This window comes from Diceros bicornis, chromosome 32 (assembly GCF_020826845.1).
Source record: "Diceros bicornis minor isolate mBicDic1 chromosome 32, mDicBic1.mat.cur, whole genome shotgun sequence".
Lineage (NCBI taxonomy): Eukaryota > Metazoa > Chordata > Mammalia > Perissodactyla > Rhinocerotidae > Diceros > Diceros bicornis.
The window spans coordinates 38,893,474-38,916,082 of NC_080771.1; the positions used below are offsets into that span (position 1 = coordinate 38,893,474).

The window sequence follows — 22,609 nt, forward strand, 5'->3', positions numbered from 1 at the left end:
TTCCATTTATCTCATGGGAGTACCTAAATTTCTTAAGAGTACTTTCTTTATAAATAACAAATATTAAGTAATTTTTCTTTTGTTTTACTAAATCAGTAGTCATGTGTTATACTACTCCTATGGAATAAACTACACTTGATGACCAAGGCAATTTATATAATTTAATAATAGAAAAAAATCAGAGACCACAGTTTATTACTTTTGTGTAGATAAATACTTTGGATATCACTATCTTAAATGCTCTTCCTGATAAGGTAAACTTAAATACACTAAAGTGTTTTATAGCTGGTCATTGAGTTTTATTCTTCTTATTAGAATCCTGTTCTTTTTCAGCTTGGTGTCCACAATGCCTACCTTAGTCACTTATAAAAATTGATTATCAGATACATGTCTCCAAATGGACTCTACATAAAAACACAAGGGTCAATATATAGATTGACTTAGCCTTAAAGTAAGAAACATTATTAAATATGATGAAGTAAAATTTAAATTATACCTTCGATTATTATTCAAAATAGTTTTTCAAGCTGTACATCTCCTCACTGATGTATGTGTCTATGTTTAAGGAGGTTTATCTATTTGGTGAAGCATGGGTTGTCATATTTTATGTTCTTTTATTGTATTACTTCACTGTTTTCATTGAATGCTTCCAGTTATGCCTACAAATATAATTTTTTCATTACTCAAAATAAAATATTTCCTCCTTTTCTAAAATTTGTATAACCAGACTCAGAGTCTGGTTGCAGTGGCAGAGGTGTACACAGAGCTTCTACATTCCAACCACTGTGGTGTCTACAGCAACAAGGTAAGAGGCAATAGCTGAGGCAACATCCCACAAACCCAGCCCACCTCTCCTTTCCCTATCTTGCCAGTGTCTGAGCTTCCAACCCAAGTAATCCCAAGTGCAGCTGAGACATTTCTGTGGCCCCAGCAGTTAATCCAGCAACCACAGTGACACCAGCAACAGCAAAACATTAGTGACCCCCAGAGTCACAGGTGAGAACAATGTAGTCTCATTGTTCACCCTGAATAGAGGTGGTGGAGGGTGATATGTGTAGATTCTCAAATACAGTCAGAGGCAGCTCTGGTAAGAGAAAAGAAAAACTAGCACCATAGCACTACTTACTAAAAACAAAAGGCTTCTAATATCCAAGTTGTTGAAAAGTTTGAATTAAAACAAATAAAGATAAACCTAAGATATTATTTGCTATGACAGAAGTTTCAGCAGAGAAATAACTCTGCAAGCACCACAAATAGCCATGATAACATGGCATTACAAAAAAAAACAACAATTCTCCAGAAATCAAACATAAAGTCATGCAAGATTATGCTCTAACTGATAGAGAATTCAAAATAGCTGCCATGAAGAAACTCAGAAAGGAAGTTTATGAGCTCAGGAAGAAAATTAATGAGCAGAAGGAATATTTTACCAAAGAGACTTTAACACTAAAAAGGAACCGAAAAAAAATTGTGGAGCTGAAGAACTCAATAAATGACATGAAGAATGCATTATAAAGCATTGAGAATAGAGCAGATCATGTAGAAGAGAGAATTAGTGAGCTCAAAGATAGGAACCTAAAAATGATGCAGGTAGAAGAGGAGAAAGAACTAAGAGTTAATCAAATGTAGAAATTCTATGAGAGTTATGCAACTCTATTAGAAAAGGCAACACAAGGATAAAGGGTATCCCAGTAGAAGAGGAGAGAGAGAAGGGAGCAGAGAGCTTATTTAAAGAAATAATAGCTGAGATCATCACAAACCTGGGGAAGAAACTTGATATACAATCCATGAAGCTAATAAAACAACTAATTATCTCAATGCAAAAAGACCTCTCTAAGACAAATGATAATAAAACTGTCAAACATCAATGACAAAGAATATTAAAGGACTAGAGGAACAAAAAAGTTAATAACCTACAAGGGAACCCTCGTTAGGCTATTAGCAGATTTTTCAGTATTAACCCTAAAGGCTGAAAGTGTAAAGATATATTCACAATATTGAACAATAAAAATTGTCAGCCAAGAATACTCTATTCAGCAAAGTTATATTTTAGATATGAATGTGAAATAAAGGGTTTTTCCAGACAAAAAATGCTGAGGGAGTTCATTTCCACTAGACTTGCCTTACAGAAAATGTTGAAAGGAGCTCCTCTACCTAAAAAAAAAGTAAAAATATGCAAAGCTTTGAACAAGGTGATAAATAGACAGATAGAATCAGAAAATTGAAACTTTGTATCAGAATGAGATAGTAAATATTTAATTATAATGTAAAGTTCAAAGGGAAAGGAAGCATTAATAGTAAGTATAACCACTTCAATTAGCTAACAAATTCACAACACAAAATGGAATAATTTATGACAACAAAAACATAGAAAAGGAAGAGAGAAAAATGAAACGTGCATGGGCAAATGAAGTTAAGATTCTATCAGCAGATAAAGAACTATCTTACCTATTAGGTCTTTTATACAAACCTCATGGTAACCACAAAACAAAAATTCAGAGCAGAGTCATGAAACATGAAAAAGGAGAAAACTGAGAAATACATCACAGAAAACTAGCAAACTAAAGTGACAGAGACAAACACAAGGAAAAAGAATCAATGGAATTACAGAACAACCAGAAAACAAAAGATAAATTGACAGTATTAAGTCTTCATACATCAATAATCACCCTAAATGTAAATGGATTATTCACCAATAGAAAGACACAGAGTGGCTGGGTGAATTAAAAAATAAGTCCCAACAAAATGCTGCCTCCAGGAGACCCATAACAGCTCAAAGTAACAGAGGCTTAAAGTAAAAGGATAGAAGATGATGCTCCAAGAAAATAACAAGGACAAGAAAACAGATGTAGCCATACTTATATCAGACAAAATAGACTTCAAGCTAAAAAAATTAACAATAGACAGAGATTGACATTATATAATGACAAAGGGGACAATTCATCAAAAAGACATAACATTTATTAACATTATACACCTAACATAAGATAACCAAATTATATAAAGCAATTATTAACCAATCTAAAGGGAGAATTTGTCAGCAACCCAAAAATAGTAAGGGACTTTAATACTTCACTTACATCAATGGATCATCCAGAGAGAAAGTCAATAGGAAAACATCAGCCTTAAATAAAACAGTAGACCAGATGAATGTATATATATACACACACACACACACACATATAGAACATGTCATCCAAAAGCAACAGAATATACATTTTTCTCAAGTGTGTATGAAAAGTTCTCAAAGAAAGACCATACATTGGAAAACAAAGAAAGTTTCAATAAATTTAAGAAGATTGAAATCATATCAGGCATCTTTTCTAACCACAATGGTATGAAACGAAAAATCAACTATAAGAAGAAACCTAGAAAAGTCATAAATACGTGGAGGCTAAACAGCATGCTACTAAACAACTAGCTGATCAATGAAGAAGTCAAAAAAATACCTACAGACAAATGAAAGTGAAAATACAACATACCATTATCTGTGGAATGCAGCAAAGCAGTACTAAAAGGAGAGTTCATAGTAATACAGGCCTATCTCAAGAAACAAGAAAAATCTCAAGTAACCTTACATTACACCTAAAGGAAGCAGAAAAAAGAAAAACAAAATCCAAAGTCAGTAGAAGGAAGAGAATGATAAAATTGATAGCCAAAAAAAATGAAATAGAGACTAAAAACACAATAGAAAGGATTACTGAACCTAAGAGCTAGTACTTTGAAAAAAATTAGCAAGTTGATAGCTACACCAAGAGAATAAGAGAGAAAGATCAAGTAAATAAAATCAGAAAAGAAGAGTAATTATAATGGATATCACAGAAATACAAAAGACTATGAGAGAATACTATGAAAAGCTATATGGCAACAAACTGGATAGAAGAAATAAATAAATTTTTAGAATCATATAACTTTCCAAAATTGAATTAATAAGAAAGAGAGAATGTAAACAGACCATCACTACTAAGGAGACTGAAACAATAATTAAAAACCTCCCCTAAAACAAAAGTCAAGGATCAGACAACTTCTCCAGTGAATCCTATCAAACAATCGAAAGGTTAAATACCTACCCTTCTCAAACTCTTCCAAAAAATTGAAGCGAGGGAAACGATTCTAACACATTTTACAAGGCCAAAATTACCTTTGTACTAAAACCAAAGGACAACAACAAAAAAGAAAATTACAGGCCAATATTTCTTTTTTTTTTTTTTTTTACAAAGAAGTGGCTTTTTTTTTTTTGCAGGATTCACCGTAAACTAACATCTAATGCCAGTCTTCCTCCTTTTCCTCCCTCAAAACCCCAGTATATAGTTGTGTACTGTGGTAAGTTCCTCTGGTTCTTCTATGTGAGCTGCTGCCACAGCAAAGTCTACTGACAGATGACTGGTGTAGCTCCACACCTGGGAACTGAATCCAGGCCACCAAAGAAGAGTGCACTGAACTTTAACCACTAGGCCATTAGGGCTGGCTATATAGGCCAACATTTCTGGTGAATATAGATGCAAAAACCCTTAACAAAATATTAGCAAGTTGAATACATCAATACACTAAAAGCATTATACATCATGATCAAGTGGGATTTATTCCAGGGATGCAACCATGCAAAGATGGTTCAACATCTACAAATCAATCAACATAATACACCACTTTAACAAAATAGAGAATAAAATTTACAGGACCATCTGAATAGTTGTAGAGAAAACATATGACAAGATTCAGCATCCATTCAATCTTAGCCAGAACTATTAGGCAAGAAAAAGTAATAAAAGATATCCAAATTGTAAAGAAAGAAGTAAAACTGTCACTATTTGCAGATGATGTGATTTTTTTATATTGAAAACTCTAAAGAATCCACCAAAAAACTATAAGAAATACTAAACATATACAGTAAATTTGAAGGGTACAAAATCAACATGCAAAAATAATTTCTGTTTTTATACACTAACAATAAACCAGCAGAAAGAGAAATCAAGAACACAATATTGTATACAATTGCAACAAAAAGAATATAATACCTGGGAATAAATTTAACCAATGATTTAAAAGACCCACACACTGAAAACTATAAGACATTGTTCAAAGAAATCAAAGACAAAACAAAGAAATGGAAAGATATTCTAAGGTCATGAATTGGAAAACTTAGCATAGTCATAATGTCTATATTAAGTTAGTTACAGATTTAATGCAACCCCTATTGAAATCTCAATAACACTTTTATGGAAATAGAGCAAAGAATCCTAAAATTTATATAGAATAAAAAAGACTCTGAATAGCCAAAGCAATTCTGAAAAAAAAAGAACAAAACTAGAGGTATCACACTCCCTAATTTAAAAGTATACTACAAAACTATAGTAATCAAAACAGTATGGTACTGGCAGAAAAACAGACACACAGAGCAATGGAACAAAACTGGGAGCAAAGAAATGAGCCCACACATCTACGGACAGCTAATATTTGACAAGGGAACCAAGAACATACAATGGAGAAAGGAAAGTCTCTTCACAAAACAGTATTACCAAAACTGGACAAATGCATGCAAAAGAGTAAAAGTAGACCACTATCTTAGAGCATGATCTAAAATTAACTCAAAATGAATTAGACTTGAATGTAAGACCTGAACCCATAAAACTCTTAGAAGAAAATTTAGGCAGTAAACTCTAACTATGGTCTTAGCAATATCTTTTGGGATATGTCTCCTCAGGTGAGAGAAACAGAAGAAAAATAAACAAACTAGACTGCATCAAAATAAAAAGCTTCAGCACAGCAAAGGAAATCATCAACAAAACAAAAAGACAACCTACCAATTGGGAGAAGATATTTGTGAATCATTTAGCCAATAGGGGGTTGATATCCAAAATATGTTTAAAAAATCATAAACTCAATGACTAGTAAACAACCTGATTAAAAAATGGGCAAGGATCTGAAGAGACATTTTTCCAAAGAAGATTCATAGATGGCTAACAGGCACAAGAAAAGTTAACATCACTAATTATCAGGGAAATGGAAATTAAATCTACAATGAGATATGACATCATACCCATCAGAGTGGCTATTAATAAAAAAATCAAGAAATAACAAGAGTTGGAGAGAATGTGGAGAAAAGCAGTTTCCCTCACATACTGTTGATGGGAATGTAAACTGGTGCAGCTACTATGGAAAACAGTAGGAGTTTCCTTAAAAAGTTAAAACTAAAACTACCATATAATTCAACTATTCCACGTGTCATATTCTGTGGTATATATTTATATTTATAATAAATATAATGTATAGTACATATTATATACATATATAATGCATATATGTGTTTATATATAATTGTATAAAAATACTATATATTATGTATAATATATAACATATAATATATTATGTATATTATACATAACACATATGTTATAATACATATAAACATAATATATTGTTATATGTGTATTATGCATTACATGCAAATATTATGAATAATAATTAATATATATTATAGAATACTAGTCACCCATAAAAAAGATGAAATCATGCCATTTGAGACAACATAGTTGAAACATGAGGTTATTATATTAAGTGAAATAGGTCAGACAGAGAAAAACAAACTGCATAATTTTACTCAAATTTCGAAGATAAAAAAACACATAAACAAACACATAAAGAGAACAGATTGGTGGTTCAGAATAGAACAGGTCAGGGGAGGGATAAAGGGGTAAAGGGGGACATTTGTACAGTTATGGATGAAAACTAGACTTTTGGTAGTCAATACAATGTAGTCTATACAGAAGTCGAAATATATTGTTATACACATTAAACATATAATATTATAAACTGATGTTACTTCAATTAAAAAATAAAAGAAGAGGGGCCGGCCCGGTGGCGCAAGCGGTTAAGTGCGCGCACTCCGCTGCGGCGGCCCGGGGTTCGCTGGTTCGGATCCCGGGCGCGCACCGACGCACTGCTTGGTAAGCCATGCTGTGGCAGCGTCCCATATAAAGTGGAGGAAGATAGGCACCGATGTTAGCCCAGGGCCGTCTTCCTCAGCAAAAAAAAAAAAAAAAAAAGGAGGAGGATTGGCGGATGTTAGCTCAGGGCTGATCTCCTCACAAAAAAAAATAATAAAAAAAATAAATAAATAAAAGAAGAATTTCTGTGTGCATCAGAAGTTGCTAAATCAGAATCTGCATTTATGTTAGAAACCTGGGTGATTTGTATGCATATTAAAGTTGGAGAAGTGTCAATCTAGAACAGGTTTTCTAACCTTTTCACTGTTGATATTTGGGGCAAAATATCTATGTTGGATGCTTTTGGCAGATTGCAGGTTTTAAGTAGCATCCCTTTAAATTTTGAGACATATTCTCAGGGGCAAAATAATCTTTGCTTGAGAACCACTGCTCAGAGTTTGAGAACTAATAGCATCCTGATAGAATTCCAATTGAGACCCCTTCTTCTACTAAATTATAACTTCAGGCAGGCCACTAAATCTCTAACCTGCCTCTGTAATGGAGAATGAACTTCATGACAAGACTACCTCAGAAAATTGACTTTTATATAAATTAAATTATACAATATCTATAAGATGCAAAGCTCAGATTATAGTGCATGAAAAGATCTAAATATATCTCATAATTAACATACACTTTATAACAAGGGACTGAATTACAGCTACCTTGTGATATAAGTATAAAATTCCTAATTGCTATGACAAAAATGTCATGAACCCAAGGAATGTAGTGCCCAAGGTTTTATATCAAAGAAACACAGTTCCCCTACTTGTTGAAAAGGAAAATAGCAATTTTCTGGAGATATCATGGGCTGTGTCTTCACCATAATTCAATGCTTTGAAGATACAAGGGACCTAATTCAAACAAGTTTCTCAGTCTTAAATGGAGAAAACTTTAAGTCAGGTGCTAAGAGATTCAGAGATCTGGAAGGGCAGAGAGTTTATACAGAAAGAGTAAAAATCAAACAAACAAAAAAACTGGATTCACTGAACTTTTAACCTAGGTTCTGGAGAACAGAGAATCAGTAGGAAATTTTTTTCTTTTAATCTACACCAGTGTCCCAAAAGGGAATTGTGTGCTTAGTGGTTGAAGTAACAAGAGGGAAATGAGCCTAATGAGTAGATATAGGGACCTGTAATATCTCCTCTTCCCCAGTCTCTCAGTGTGTGTGTAGCCTTGGGATGGACTGGACATGTTTTTTTGTTATGTTTTTAGGTTTTAAGTCTTGCTTGGGGACTGATACTTTAATCCTATCTGTTTTCTTGTCTGAGGCAGAGCTTCGATCTCCATCATCTACCATCCAATGAGAAATTCAGACTTCTGCATGGCAACCTTTCTCTCAGAGGTCCCATCAGGATGAGTCCTGATTAGACTCAACCTATTAGACCCTGGAGAAGGGAGGCATAAAAACGTGGGCTAAGAACATTTACCTGTGGTCACCTGAGAGCCAATCCAACTTTGCCCAGAGGCAAGAGATTGCTTTTTTGCTTCCTTGATTAATTAATGTATTTATTTATGATGATAAAAAGAGAAGTGAACATTGAACTCATCATCAGAGGGGTCATTGTTGACATGTAAATGATGATTAGAAAGCCCAATTGAAAGAAATAATTGGAGGCATAAAGTGCTTCCAGTAAAAATAATATTACTGGAAGATATTACTGGAAAATAATATTACTGGAATATTACCTTAGAATATTTCCAAGGAGTTTTGCAGTTAAAGGGGACTGGAAAATAAAATATTTGACATGAAAGGATATTCACTGAAATTAGGGCATTAATTTTTTATTTTTAAGATGGGATATATTCAACTATGATTCCATATTGATGAGAACAATCAAGACAAAATGATTGCTTGTTTGCAAATATTACCTTGCAATGCTAGCTCATGAAACATACATATAATGCCTTCTTTCACTCTGAGTATACACGTGAAAAAACATTTTTTTAATAGCTAAAAAGTGGTATACTACCTTGCTTTATTTTCCAGTTACTTCATTATCTGTGACACTGAATATATTTCTGGGTTTGTTAGCCATTTTCTTTCTATATAGTAAATTGTCTGTGCAAGTCCTTTACTTTTGTGAAGTGGGGTCAGTGTGTTGTTATTGCTGCTTTTCATTACATTCTTTTGAACTAGTTATTGGAGTTGTTTTCACCAACCTTGCTTTTTGTCATTTAGTTCTTTTATCTATGTATCAGTATATTCTTGGAGAATTGTCAGGGTTCATAAATTTTATGTGGACGAGTCCATCGGTCAGTCATATTGTGTTCTCCCTGCTGCTTTTTAGAGTTTTTTTTTCCTTACAGAAGGTATTGAGTTGTCGCTGTAATATTTTTACATAAAATGAAATCATAACTAACATAGTGCTTCTTCCACAATTTTAAAATTCCTTATATTATATTCTTTTATCACCAAGGTTTGGCAAGTTAATCATGAATCAGTGACATGTTGATGTCATTATATTATTTTACATCTCTATGTTAGTTTTAGAATTTATTTCATATAGTTGTTTTGAAACCACTATCCTTAACCTAGTTTTATTCCCATTGACAATCTTTATTCCATAAGTTCTTAATTTGTTTTAAACATCTCTTTCTCTTATGTACATATACATATTAATACAATTTTATACAAGTGCATGAATAGCATCCTCTGCACATCATAGATGCTCTTTATGTTTTAGTGCAGTCTTTTATTCTACCTTGTGTCCCCTTTTTCTACATACTCAATAACACTTCATGAACTTGCCTCCAATCAACTAGTTTAATGCTGGTTCATTGTTTTATGGATTCATAATGTTTCATGGTGTGTCTCTGCCATTTACAGTTTTAATAGTCTTTTTATATTCTTTTGTGTGTGTGTGTGAGGATGATTAGCCCTGAGCTAACATCTGTTGCCAATCCTCCTCCTTTTGCTGAGGAAGATTGGCCCTGGGCTAACATCGTGCCCATCTTCCTCTGCTTTATGTGGGACGCTGCCATAGCATGGAATGACAAGCGGTGGGTTGGTGTGCACCCGCGATCTGAACCTGTGAACTCTGGGCTGCCAAAGTGGAATGTGAGCACTTAACCACTGCGCCACCAGGCTGGCCCCAATATTTTTATATTCTTAACATTAAATTGCTATTATATCAATGCTATAAAAATATTTTAAGATTATGAAGTTTAAAGTGTAGTCTCAACCAGGAGAGAATTTTTTCTGCTAGGAAACATTGAGCAATGTCTGGAGACATTTTTGGCTGTCACACTGGGAAATGGTAGGTGGAGGCTAGGGATGTTCTAAACATCCTACAATGTACAGTACAAACCCCACCACAGAGAATGATCTGGCCCAGAATGTCAAAGTGCTGAGACTGAGAAACTATGTGTTAAAGAATATCAGTATTTATAATATTTATCCCTGTCTTCATGTTGTTTCCCTAGCTTGTAACACTCTACATTTCTGCCAGCAAAATTAGATGGTACCCCTTTGCTACATGTTTAAAAGTTCCAATCCCAATCAATGTGATGGCTCTTTAATTTATTTTACCCAGTCTAATGGGTGTGAAAAAAGTTCTTATTGTTTTCTCAAACTATTGTTGAATTTGAGCAAAGATTCATATATTTGATCACCATTTTAATTTGCCTATTATTTTTATATTAAAATGTTATGTAGCCATTTTTCTACAGTTATCAAAATTTCAAATGATTTTTTACAAATTATTGTTTCTCAATTAACTTCTGAAGAATATTTTGGTCATAAAGTTTTAAATTTTATTTAAATATGTCTCTTCTTCTTTCTGAGTTTCTTGCTTTAAGATGGTTTTTCCTGCCCATAGATTTATACGTAGTTTTATAGATGTTCATCTAAAATGTAACAGTCCTTCTTACACTGAGGTTGTAATCTTTTAAATTTTTTGTAATATGTTTGAGAGAGGGAAACAGCTTTATTTCTGCAAGTTAGATAATCATTTATATCAGCTTCTATTCAATGATCTAACCTTTCCAAATAAACTGAAATACAAATGTTCCATATATTAAATGGCAATATATACTAAGAACTAATTCCTGCTTCATCCAACAAATAATAATTTAGCATCTGCTACATGCCAGAAAATTCTAAGAACATTATGTATTATATTTTTTTTTTTTTTTTTTTTTTTTTGTGAGGAGATCAGCCCTGAGCTAACATCCGCCAATCCTCCTCCTTTTTTGCTGAGGAAGACGGCCCTGGGCCAACATCGGTGCCCATCTTCCTCCACTTTATATGGGACGCCGCCACAGCATGGCTCACCAAGCAGTGCGTCGGTGCACGCCCGGGATCCGAACCAGCGAACCCCGGGCCGCCGCAGCGGAGCGCGCGCACTTAACCGCTTGCGCCACCGGGCCGGCCCCTATGTATTATATTTTTTATGTCTAGGTCCTTGCCAATTTATTTATTAATTCATATTGATATTGTTAAATTATTTCTATTATATTTCTTGTTTCAATCAGTTTTAATGCTTCATACGATTTAGTGGTTGTTTTAAAACTATGCTATTTAACCTAAATTTAGTCTCTTGGACATTCTGTTTAATTCATCATTTAAATTTTCTTAAATTTGTTTCTATATAACTGCACATATATTTGCATATCATTAAGAAAATACAAAAGTGAACAAGGCAGATGAAGCCCTTGCTCATTTGGATTTGCATGATAATGAAGAAGACAGAGTGCAATTAAATAAATGTGTGTATGGTGTAATGCCATCAGGCATAGATATTATAAAGACTACTTAGTTTAAAAAATAACATATTCATGGCACATGCAGGGTTTTATGCAAAAAATATGATCTGTTGATGATTAGCGTGTTAAATAAAGACCAAAACTGGGACTAGAGTGTGCCCAGTGAACATGTCAAAAAAAAGATAAGAAATCAAAGCCCAAAAATAGCAGAGAAAAGAGTGCCACAGAAAAAGTAAAAGAAGGGCCTGCTTCATTTACTATTGGGCCATATAAAAACAAATGTGGTCAAATAAACATGGAATAGGTACAGGTGTAACAATTCGATCAGGGACTTGAGGTGGATGCCGTGATGACACAAGAGCAACAATAAAGATTCAGTCCTTCTGTGCTCTCTCAAGTCTGAGGTAACAGGTAACTGGTTGCCTATAGTTTCTGCAACTGGATCTTTTGTTGGGCTCTTAATTTTGTGTGTGTGTGTGTGTGTGTGTGTGAGCAAGATCAGCCCTGAGCTAACATCCATGCTAATCCTCCTCTTTTTGCTGAGGAAGACCAGCCCTGAGCTAACATCTATTGCCAATTCTCCTCCTTTTTTTTCCCCCCAAAGCCCCAGTAGATAGCTGTATGTCATAGTTGCACATCTTTCTAGTTGCTGTATGTGGAACTCGGCCTCAGCATGGCTGGAGAAGCGGTGCGTCTGTGCACACCGGGGATCTGAACTTGGTCCACCAGTAGCGGAGCGCGAGCACTTAACCACTAAGCCACGGGGCCGGCCCCTGTGTTCTTAATTTATATTTCTTTTCTGTCATTAGCATAAACTATATTTCTTAAAAAACTATTACTTACCTTACGGCAGTGACCCACAATGAGACATGCATTTTATGTTGTGATCCAGCAGATGTGCAAATGCAAATATGCAAATACACGTACATATACACACACAACAGAACAAGGAAAATCATAAAACTATTTGGTATGTACCCTTCTATGTATGACAAACTCTGATATTTTCTTTTGTGTTTTATTTAATTTATATGATTTTTAAAAAGCCACAGTCTGGCCTTCTAATGAGTCCCAATTGCAGAATATGGAAAACACTTTTCTAGCATTTCCTCAACACCTATTTTAACATTTCACTGCCTCTTTGCTTTTTCTCATTATCTTTCATCATTGGCAATTTTCGTAAAAACGAGTTCTCTCATTTCTTCATGGAATATATATTTATTCACCTACTACTACAAACTATATTAGGTCCGGGGTGGGGGAGTAAGTATAATGTTGCTCCATGCCTCAAGGCACATCCTAGCTACCTGAGAGGAAAATAGAGTTAGGTAAAAAGTACTCACTGATAGCTTCAACATCTAAATTGAGTGCAAGAGGAAGTGTCCTTTTTCTATGGGAATGGTAAAAAATGAGGTTTATGGAAGAAATGATCCAGACAGTTGCAAAGAAGAGATGGAGATTTGAAGTGTAAGAGGGGTAAAAAAAATAAATAAATTCAAACAGCCCAGTGGGTGAGACTTCAGGCAGAGGAAAGCTGGTGTGTAGAGGTGCTGATTTGAATCTGTGGAGACTGGTGAAGCTGCAAGTCGAGTTCAATGTTTGGGAGGTGAATGTGGACCAGGGCAAAGCAGCGTGAGGGTGAAACTGGCAGACCAGTCACAGCGAGTGCAACCTCATGTTTGAAGCTATGGAATTTTGGTCTCATTCTCCAGTGGAAATTTACTGAGTGTGGCTTAAGTCAGAGAGTTTAGTGATTAGCCTTGTAATATAGAAATGTCTCTCTGGGTAAATGTGAATGTTGAGCTAGAGGGATGCCAGCCTGTGATAGATGAGAGAGACTACAAGGAACTGAAATAAGGCTGTGGAATTGGAGACTGAGAGATGGGAAGGAGAGGAAGATGTTGGAAAGGTAGAAGAAAAGATCAGGTTCATCTCATCACCAGTGATAACCATTCATTTACTAACAGGAAGGCAGCACGTCAAGTATTTTTTACATATATTGATTAAATCTGTTGACCACCTTAGGACGGTGGATACCACTATGCCTACTATATAGATAAGGATATTAACATTTTAAACGATTTGGTTGACTCTCCAAGTTCATACAGCTAATAAGTGGTAGAATTCAGATTCTAATCCTGATTTTCTGATTTCAAAGATTTGCATTCATTGTTACTTAGAAAAGTCTTTTACCATTTTATCTTTAAAAATTCCCCATCTCTGTTCAGTGTGGTATATTTCCTTTTGTGAATTCTGGATTTCTTTCCTTTGCTCATTTTTCTAGTGGGATATTTAGTCTGTAAAATGTCTTGATGCCGTAAATAATATCACTTATTTCTCTTTTGGATAAATGGCATTTTTCTGCTTTATTAGCTATTTTGGGCATTAAGGGGATATAACTGAAGTTGGAACGTTGCCAGAACCAAGGAAGCTTTCTTCTCACAATCTCTCAGGGACCACCTGAGCTTATTAGATTTTTGTTTAATCCTTGTATTCTTTTTTGCCCCCCTTTCAGTTTTTTAAACTGACTTTTTAGATTTATTTAAATACAGAACACAAAATGATCGTATTAAAATGATGCTCCACATTTTCATGTCCACAGGAGGCTTATCAATTGGAATTTGGGTACTATTTCCACATTTTTTTGGAAAAGATAATCCGATGTTGACAGCATGTCTTGTATCATTGCTTTTCTAATTCTTGTGGCTGGGAACGTGAGGAGCATTGTAGTAACATGGCCCCAGGAGGCAATAGTGTGTTGTGTGTATGTGCGTGTCTTGTGCGGCAGGAATCGTTCTCAGGTCAGGAGTACTTGACCTCATATTCTTCATAATGTGACACTAAAATACAGACAACAAAATGTTAGCCAGCAGGTGGAAATAAGGAGAAAATTCATTTCTATTCACAAGATTCCTTGGATACAAAATTAATAAAGTGCAAGGAACAATAAGTGATAGAGGGACTCTCTTTGTCTTGAAGTTTCAGCAGCAATAGGAAGACCACCTCTGTTTAGATATTCTCTGACACAATCTCTCATCAATCTCCCTCTTACTTATTCCCCTAGGCACACTGACTTCCCCCTTTTTTTGTGTGAGGAAGATTAGCCCTGAGCTAACATCTGTTGCCAATCCTCCTCTTTTTGCTGAGGGAGATTAGCCCTGGGCTAACAGCCATGCCCATCTTCCTCTAATTTATATGGGACGCTGCCACAACATGGCTTGACAAGTGGTGCATCAGTCCATGTCTGGGATCCAAACCTGTGAACCCAGGCCACTGAAGTGAAGCATGTGAACTTAACCACTCTGCCACCAGGCCAGCCCTGTGACTTCCTTTTGAGCCTTGATTTTCTGAAACAAGTATTTTGCTCAAGTATTTTACATTGGCCACTTTCCCTGCAATGCAAACACAATCTTAGATAACCTCACATCTCCTGTCCTATCTTCCTTGAGGTTTCTGTTCAAATGTCACTTTATTTGCCTGTCTTGCCTAAACACCCAGTAAAACATAACACCCTCATCCACTCTCTCCTTTATACCATTATCTTTTTCTTCATAGCAACAGTCACCATCTCACATGTTATGATTTTTTATTTGCTTATATTCTTTTTAAATCCTTTAATTACATGGACTTTTGTTCTCAGCACGCTTTATTCTTTGTCTGGAAGATGGCTGATACTCACTTGTATTGCTCAAATGCGTGAAAAAAATCTCTCAATAAAACTGTAGACTACATGATCTCTTGGGGAAAAAGCTGAGAGTGGGAAAGGAAATCTCAATCATAGCAGGATACAGGAGATCCCCTAAAAAGGGCAAGTTAGACACATATATACAGATATTTATTTCTTGACTACAAAATATAAATTGTAGCATTTCATCTAAATGAGTAATGCCCATTTGTGAAAAAGTTGTTTATTGTTTATTTGCTAGTAGTCTCCTCCACCACATGGAACCAGGAAATGATACACAAATTTCTGAATTTGTTCTTCTGGGATTTTCAGAGGAACCAGAACTGCAGCCCCTCATATCTGGGATTTTCCTCTCCATGTACCTGATCATGGTGTTTGCAAATCTGCTCATCATTCTGGCCACCATCTCAGACTCCCACCTCCACACACCCATGTACTTCTTCCTCTCCAACCTGTCTTTTGTGGACATCTGTTTCACCTCCACCACCATCCCAAAGATGCTGCGGAACATCCAGATGCAGAGCAGAGTCATAACCTATGAAGGTTGCATCACCCAGATGTATTTTGCCTTATTCTTTGCAGGGGTTGATGACTTTCTATTGACTGTGATGGCCTATGACCGCTTCATGGCCATCTGCCACCCCCTGCACTACATGGTTCTCATGAACTCCCAGCTCTGTGGACTGCTGGTTCTGGTGTCCTGGATCATGAGTGCTCTGCATTCCTTGTTACAAAGCTCAATGGTGTTGCAGCTGTCCTTCTGTAGAGACTTGGAAATCCCCCACTTTTTCTGTGAACTTAATCAGGTGGTACAACTTGCCTGTTCTGATACTTTCATCTACAACATAGTGATATACTTTGCAGCAGTGCTGCTGGCTGGTGGTCCTCTTGTAGGCATCCTTTACTCATACTTTCAAATATTTTTCTCAATCCATGGAATCTCATCAGCTCAAGGAAAATATAAAGCATTTTCCACATGTTCATCTCACCTCGTAGCTGTCTCCTTATTTTATTCTAGTAGCCTAGGAGTGTACCTTGGTCCTGATGCTACACACAGGTCACAATTAAGTGCAACAGCCTCAGTGATGTACACTGTGGTCACACCCATGCTGAACCCCTTTATCTACAGTCTGAGGAACAGAGACATAAAGAGGGCTTTGAAAAGTTTCTTATCGATGGCGGCTATAAAAAGGCCAATTGTATTGAGGCTTAGGAAGCACCCCTGATGCAGGGTTCAAAGTCTCTAAACCAGAAATGATGACTCTTTGTCAGATTGTGAAAGTGTGACTTGCTTCTTCGTTTATTTCCTTGTATTTCCATTTCTCTGAGTTCAACTACTCTATACAGTTTAATTAACTGACTATTATTTCTCCTCTTGATATCCAATAGTCTTTTCCTTCATCATTTTCCTACTCTCACAAAATTATTCTCACCCTTGGGTCTCAAAATATAGGTATTCCCATTTATTTGATGAGACAATATGGATTTCTTAAGAATAATTTCTTCTCAAATGACACATACAGTTAATTTTTCTTTTGTTTTACTAAATGAATAGTCATGGGTTGTATTACTCCTATAGAATAAACTATACTTGATGACCAGGACAATACAGGAAAATCTGAGACCACAGTTTTTCACTTTTATGTCCAGTATTTCTTTGTATATCACTATCTTTACTGCACTTCTTGAAAATGTAAACTTGAACATACCAGTGTATTTTATAGCTAGTCCTTGGATTATATTTTCTTTATTAAGATCCTGTTCTCTTTTGGCTCATTGTCCACAATGTCTACCCCAAGCTGGGAATAATTGATTATCAGATATATTTCTCCAAATGGAGTCTACATGAAAATATAAATTAAATAAATAAATTGACTTGTGGCTTTATAGTCAGAGAAGACCGTAAATATGATGAAAAAATTGTAAATTGTACTTTGTATTACTATATAAAATATTTTTTCCAAGCTATACATCTACTCACTGACGTATGGATTACTGTTGTCTATGTGTAAGGGGATTTATTCATTGAGTGAAGAATTGATTAGCATGTTTTATGTTTTTTCATGGAATTATCTTATTGTTTGTAATTGCAAACTTCCAGTGATATCAAAAATATGATTTTATTACTGTAAATGAAATATCTTCCCCCTTTTCTAAATATTTTTATAACCTCTAAAGGGTTAGTAGAAGAACAATATCAATATCACTCATTATATTTCTCCATTTTGCTCAGAAATCTCTTCAAGAATCATGGTTAAAGAACGATTCACATGAGTGTTTGAATTTACCAGGCTAGTCTTATGAGTCAAGGTCACCATTTTTTATTAACAACCATGCATATCCTTCTAACCACTCCTGGGCACCTTCAAAGAACTTGAAAGTAGTCACTTCTTAATAAAGTCATCTAAAATAAACTTGAATAACTAGGTAATCAAGAATACTGTCTTCAAATGTCAGAACAAGTATCAAAAATTAGAAAAAGCAAGTTATTATTGTTTTCAATTATGTTTGCTTCATTGTCCTAGTTAGCTATCGTTGTATAACAAACCATCCTAAGATCAAATGTATTGCAATAATATCTTTATTTTCAGATGAGTTTATATAGTGAGAAGTTGTCCTAATCTCTGCTGTTCTCCTAATGGGTATACAGTCAACTGTGCATCTCTACATTGTGTTTCTAGAGTTTATCCATAATGTTGTGTGCAGGTGTAGTACACTTCTGTTGTGAACCAATATATAATCAGTTTACTCCATTTATACATGTGGATTAATCTAGCTTAGGGGAAAAATGAGTTTATCAAATGTGAATTGCTATAATTTAATTCCACTGTTTCTATATTCATATATGATTCTTCCAAATAAGAAAAAATTCTTCCACACCTGTCCATTATGACTTAGCTATCTATGCTCTCAATTTTACCTGGAGTTATGCACCATTAGAATTATATCCTTTTAACTAATTAATGAGTATAATAATAAACAATAAACTGCATATATTTTAAATGTACAACTTTTGGAAATAAAGAAGCCATACAAAATTGAGAACCCATACTGCATCATTCCATTTTTATGTAATTCAAGATAGTGCACAATATGCTTTTACTGCTTTGGTATTTTGTTTTTAAATTCAATTATTCTATGCCTCACTTACCTTATTTCAGAAGGTAATGTGGAATAATAAACTTAAGTTCACATGGATGATGTGAGGAGTAAATAAAATGTGTGGAAATACTTTGTTATTTAAAAGAAAACATTCAAGAGTAATATTTTTGTTTATTTGTATACACTTTTTCTTTTAAACAAGCTTACTCTCACCCGTATATGTACATACACATGAATGCATTTATAATTTCATCTTTTATGTTGACCATAAACTTGAGAAAAAGTTGTAGAAGCTAATATGGAATAGATGAATATTTGAAGTAATATGAAATTCAAAGAATGTAGAAATGTAGACACAAAGACTTAAAGTAGAATGGGTGACCTTGATGTTAATAATAAATTACTTTTTCTATCTTACTGCCCAAATGTCTCAAATCAGAACCACATTTACATTTATGGAATGGAACATTCTCTGTACCAGTTATTAGTGCTAAATATCTCCAATTAACCTTAAATTTCTTTTTCAACATAAGGTAGTATGTCAACAGAAAATAACTTTAACCAAGGGAAATTGACCGATGTAATTGTGGAGTTAAATTTAGTTTCTTCAAACATGATTTTATTGGATAAATGTCTGTATTAGATTTCTATTGCTGCTGTTAAAATATTGACAAACTAATGGTTTAAAACAAAGAGATTTATGCTCTTACAGTTCTGGAGGTCAGAAACTTGAAATAGGTCTCATTGGGTTAAAATCAATATGTATGCAGGGCTAGGTTCCTTCAAGAGGCTCAGGGATGATCCATTTCCTTTTCTACTCCAGTTTGTAGTGGTCACCTGCACTCCTTGGCTCATGGCCCTTTATCCATCTTCAAAGCCAGCAACAGTGCATTTTCAAATTTCTCTGTTACATCTGCACTTCTGCCTTCTGCTTTGAAATTTAAAGAACCATTGTGATTATGTTAGTCCAACCTGGAAATAATGGCTAATCTTCTTAAGGTCAGCTGATTAAAATGTATTGCACTTGATGACTTAATCTTCCTTTGCTATAAAAATAACATATTCAAAGATACTGGAGATTGAAATTTGGAGATATTTGGAGGACCTCACTCTGCTGCTACAAAATCTTTTTCAGAAGTATATTATTTGGGGGCACTCAAGGACCCTTATATAAAATAATCAAACAGAATTTTTCACAGCCTCTGGATGAGTGAATACACTAGTCCTTCAAAATTACATGCAAAGATAATTTTTAGTGGAGAAGATATAAAACTATCTACATTTAACTCTAACACCCCATCCTTGCTATTCAAAGAGACTTCCACAACCCAGAATTTGCAGCATCAACATCACCCATGAGCTTGTTAGAAATGCAGAATTGCTGGGCTTATCAGGGCCTGCTAAATTAGAAACTAATTTTATACTAGAAACCTAGCTAATTTCTATGTTTGTTGAATTTGGAGAAGTGCTGGTCTAGAATAGATTTTCTTACCGTTTTACTGTTGATTTTGGGGGCAGGAAAATATCAGTGTTGGGGCCTATCCTGTGCATTGAAGGTTTTTAGCAGCATCCCTTCAAATATTGACAAATATCTGCAGAAGCAAAATTTTCTCTGGTTGAAAATCATTGACCCAGAGTTTGAGAACCAGAAGCATCCTAATAGAATTTCAGCTGAGGGCCCCTCTCTTACTTAATTTTAGCTTTATGCAGATAGCTAAACCTCTCTAAGCCTTATTTCTGCAGTGGAGAATAAAGTTCACAACAACACTACCTCACAGAATTGACTTTTATATAAATTAAATCAAACAATCCCTATAAGATGCTAAGCTCAAGTTACAGTGCATTAAAAAATCTAAATATGTCTTTTATAATTAACAAGCATTTTATAGTGAGGGACTAAATGATGGCTCTTAACTTGTCATATAAAGTATAAAATTCCTAATTACTATGGAGAAACTATCATAAAGCCAAGAAGTATAGTACCCAAGGTTTTATATCAAAGGAACACAGTTCCTTTACTTGTTGAAAAAAATAGAAATTTTCTGGAGATATTTTGGGCTATGTTCCCACTAGAATGCAAAGCTTTGAAGGTACAAAAGACCTAATCCAGATAGCCTCCTCTGTCTTAAACTTGAAGAAAACTTTATCTCAGATTTGAGATAAAGTGCTAGGAGATTTAGACCTCTAGAATGGCAGACAGTTCATAGAAAATGTGTAAAAAAAAAAACAAAACTGAATTCATTGGACATCTATCTTAGTCTCTTAGGAACAGAGAATCAGTAGGAAAATTTTATTTTGTATCCACATAAGAGTCCCAAATGGGAATCATGTGCTTAGAAGTTGAGGTAAGAGAAAAACGTGCTAATGAGCAGATATAGGGACTTGTAAATATCTCCTCATTTTTTAGTCTCTCAGAGTGTGTAAACTTGGGATGGGTACAACATTTTCTTTCTGTTGCTGCTGTTGTTTTAGGCCCTAAATCTTGTCCAGGGACCAATGCTTCACTTAGTTTTGCTCTCTTCTCTGAGGACAGAACTTTAGTCTCCATTATCTACCTTCTAATAAGAATATTCAGACTTCTGCAAAGAGACATTTCTCTCATAGATCCCATCAAGATGAGTCCAATATACCCTTAGACCCTGAATAAAAGGTTCAGACAGATTGTGGGCTGAGAATATTTACCTGTGGTCACCTGAGGTAATCCTTAATGTTCTTCATTTCAAATCTGTGCTTCAAACAAAATGATATGAACATACTTCTGTGTGCTTAGTGCTAATACATCATGCTTTTTACGTATTTCCAACTTCTTTTTTACATCTTCATTGTTTCTAAATGTTTCTTTTGGACTTTTATGATTAGATGGATTTCTGAAAGTTGCATCACCTCTGGCCATTATTGGAAGGCATCCTTATTAATTATTTGACTAAAGGTCACCTTTATGGTCCATAAACATGTTTCAATCCATATATCTTTATCCAAGATATAACTTAGGTACTTCCTTCTCCACAATTTTATTTTATTGCAATAACATTGGCTTATAGAATTACATAAATTCAGGTGTACGTCATTATATTTTGATTTCTGTGTAGATTACATCATGTTCACCACCCAAAGACTAACTACAATCCATCACCTTACACATGTACCTAATAACCCCTTTCATCCTCCTCCCTCCCACCTTCCCCTCTGGTAACCACCAATCCATTCTCTGTCTCTATGTGTTTCTTGTTGTTTTTATCTTCTATCCATGAGTGAGATCATATGGTATTTGACTTGCTTTCTCTGCATTATTTCACTAAGCACAATACCCTCAAGGTCCATCCATCTTGTCACAAATAGCCAGATTTCATCCTTTTTTTATGGCTAACATTCCATTGTGTATTTCGTTGATAGCAAACCATGTCTTCTTTATCCATTCATCCCTTGATGGGCACCTAGGTTGCTTCCAAGGCTTGTCTACTGTGAATAATGTTTCAATGAACATAAGGGTGCATATACCTTTATACATTCGTGTTTTGATGATGTTTGGATAAATTCCCAGCAGTGCAATAGCTGCATTCTATGGTAGTTCTATTCTCAATTTTTTGAAGAATCTCCATGCTGTTTTCCATAGTGACTGCAACAGTTTGCATTCCCACCAGCACTGTATGAGCATTCCCTTTTCTCCACACGCTCTCCAACGCTTATTTCTTACCTTGTTAATTGTAGCCATTTTGACGGCTGTGAGGTGATAGTTCATTGTAGTTTTGATTTGCATTTCTGTAATAATTAGTGATGTTGAACATATTTTCATATGCCTGTAGGCCATATGTATATGTTCTTTGGAAAAATGTTTTTTCAGATCTTTTGCCCATTTTTTAATTGAGATATTAGTTTTTCTGTTGCTAAGATGTATAAATTCTTTATATAGTTTGGATATTAACTCCTTACCAGATATATGGCATGCAAATATCTTCTCCCAGTTATTAGATTGTCTTTTCATTTTGTTGATGGTTTCCTTTGCTGTGCAGAAGCTTTTTAGTTTGATGTTTAGTTTAGTTTTTTTGTGTGTGTGAAGAAGACCAGCCCTGAGCTAACATCTGATGCCAATCCTCCTCTTTTTTTTCTGAGGAAGACTGGCCCTGAGCTAACA

General features: G+C 34.9%; 1 protein-coding gene across 1 annotated transcript; it reads left to right on the forward strand.

Annotated features, from left to right (window-relative positions):
- The first annotated feature begins 15,596 nt into the window (after nt 1–15,596).
- Nucleotides 15,597–16,618, forward strand: LOC131396385 (olfactory receptor 7A17-like). The gene has a single exon (XM_058528646.1). The coding sequence runs from the start codon at nt 15,633–15,635 to the stop codon at nt 16,599–16,601; it is 969 nt and encodes a 322-aa protein (XP_058384629.1). The 5' UTR covers nt 15,597–15,632; the 3' UTR covers nt 16,602–16,618.
- Nucleotides 16,619–22,609: the final 5,991 nt, after the last annotated feature.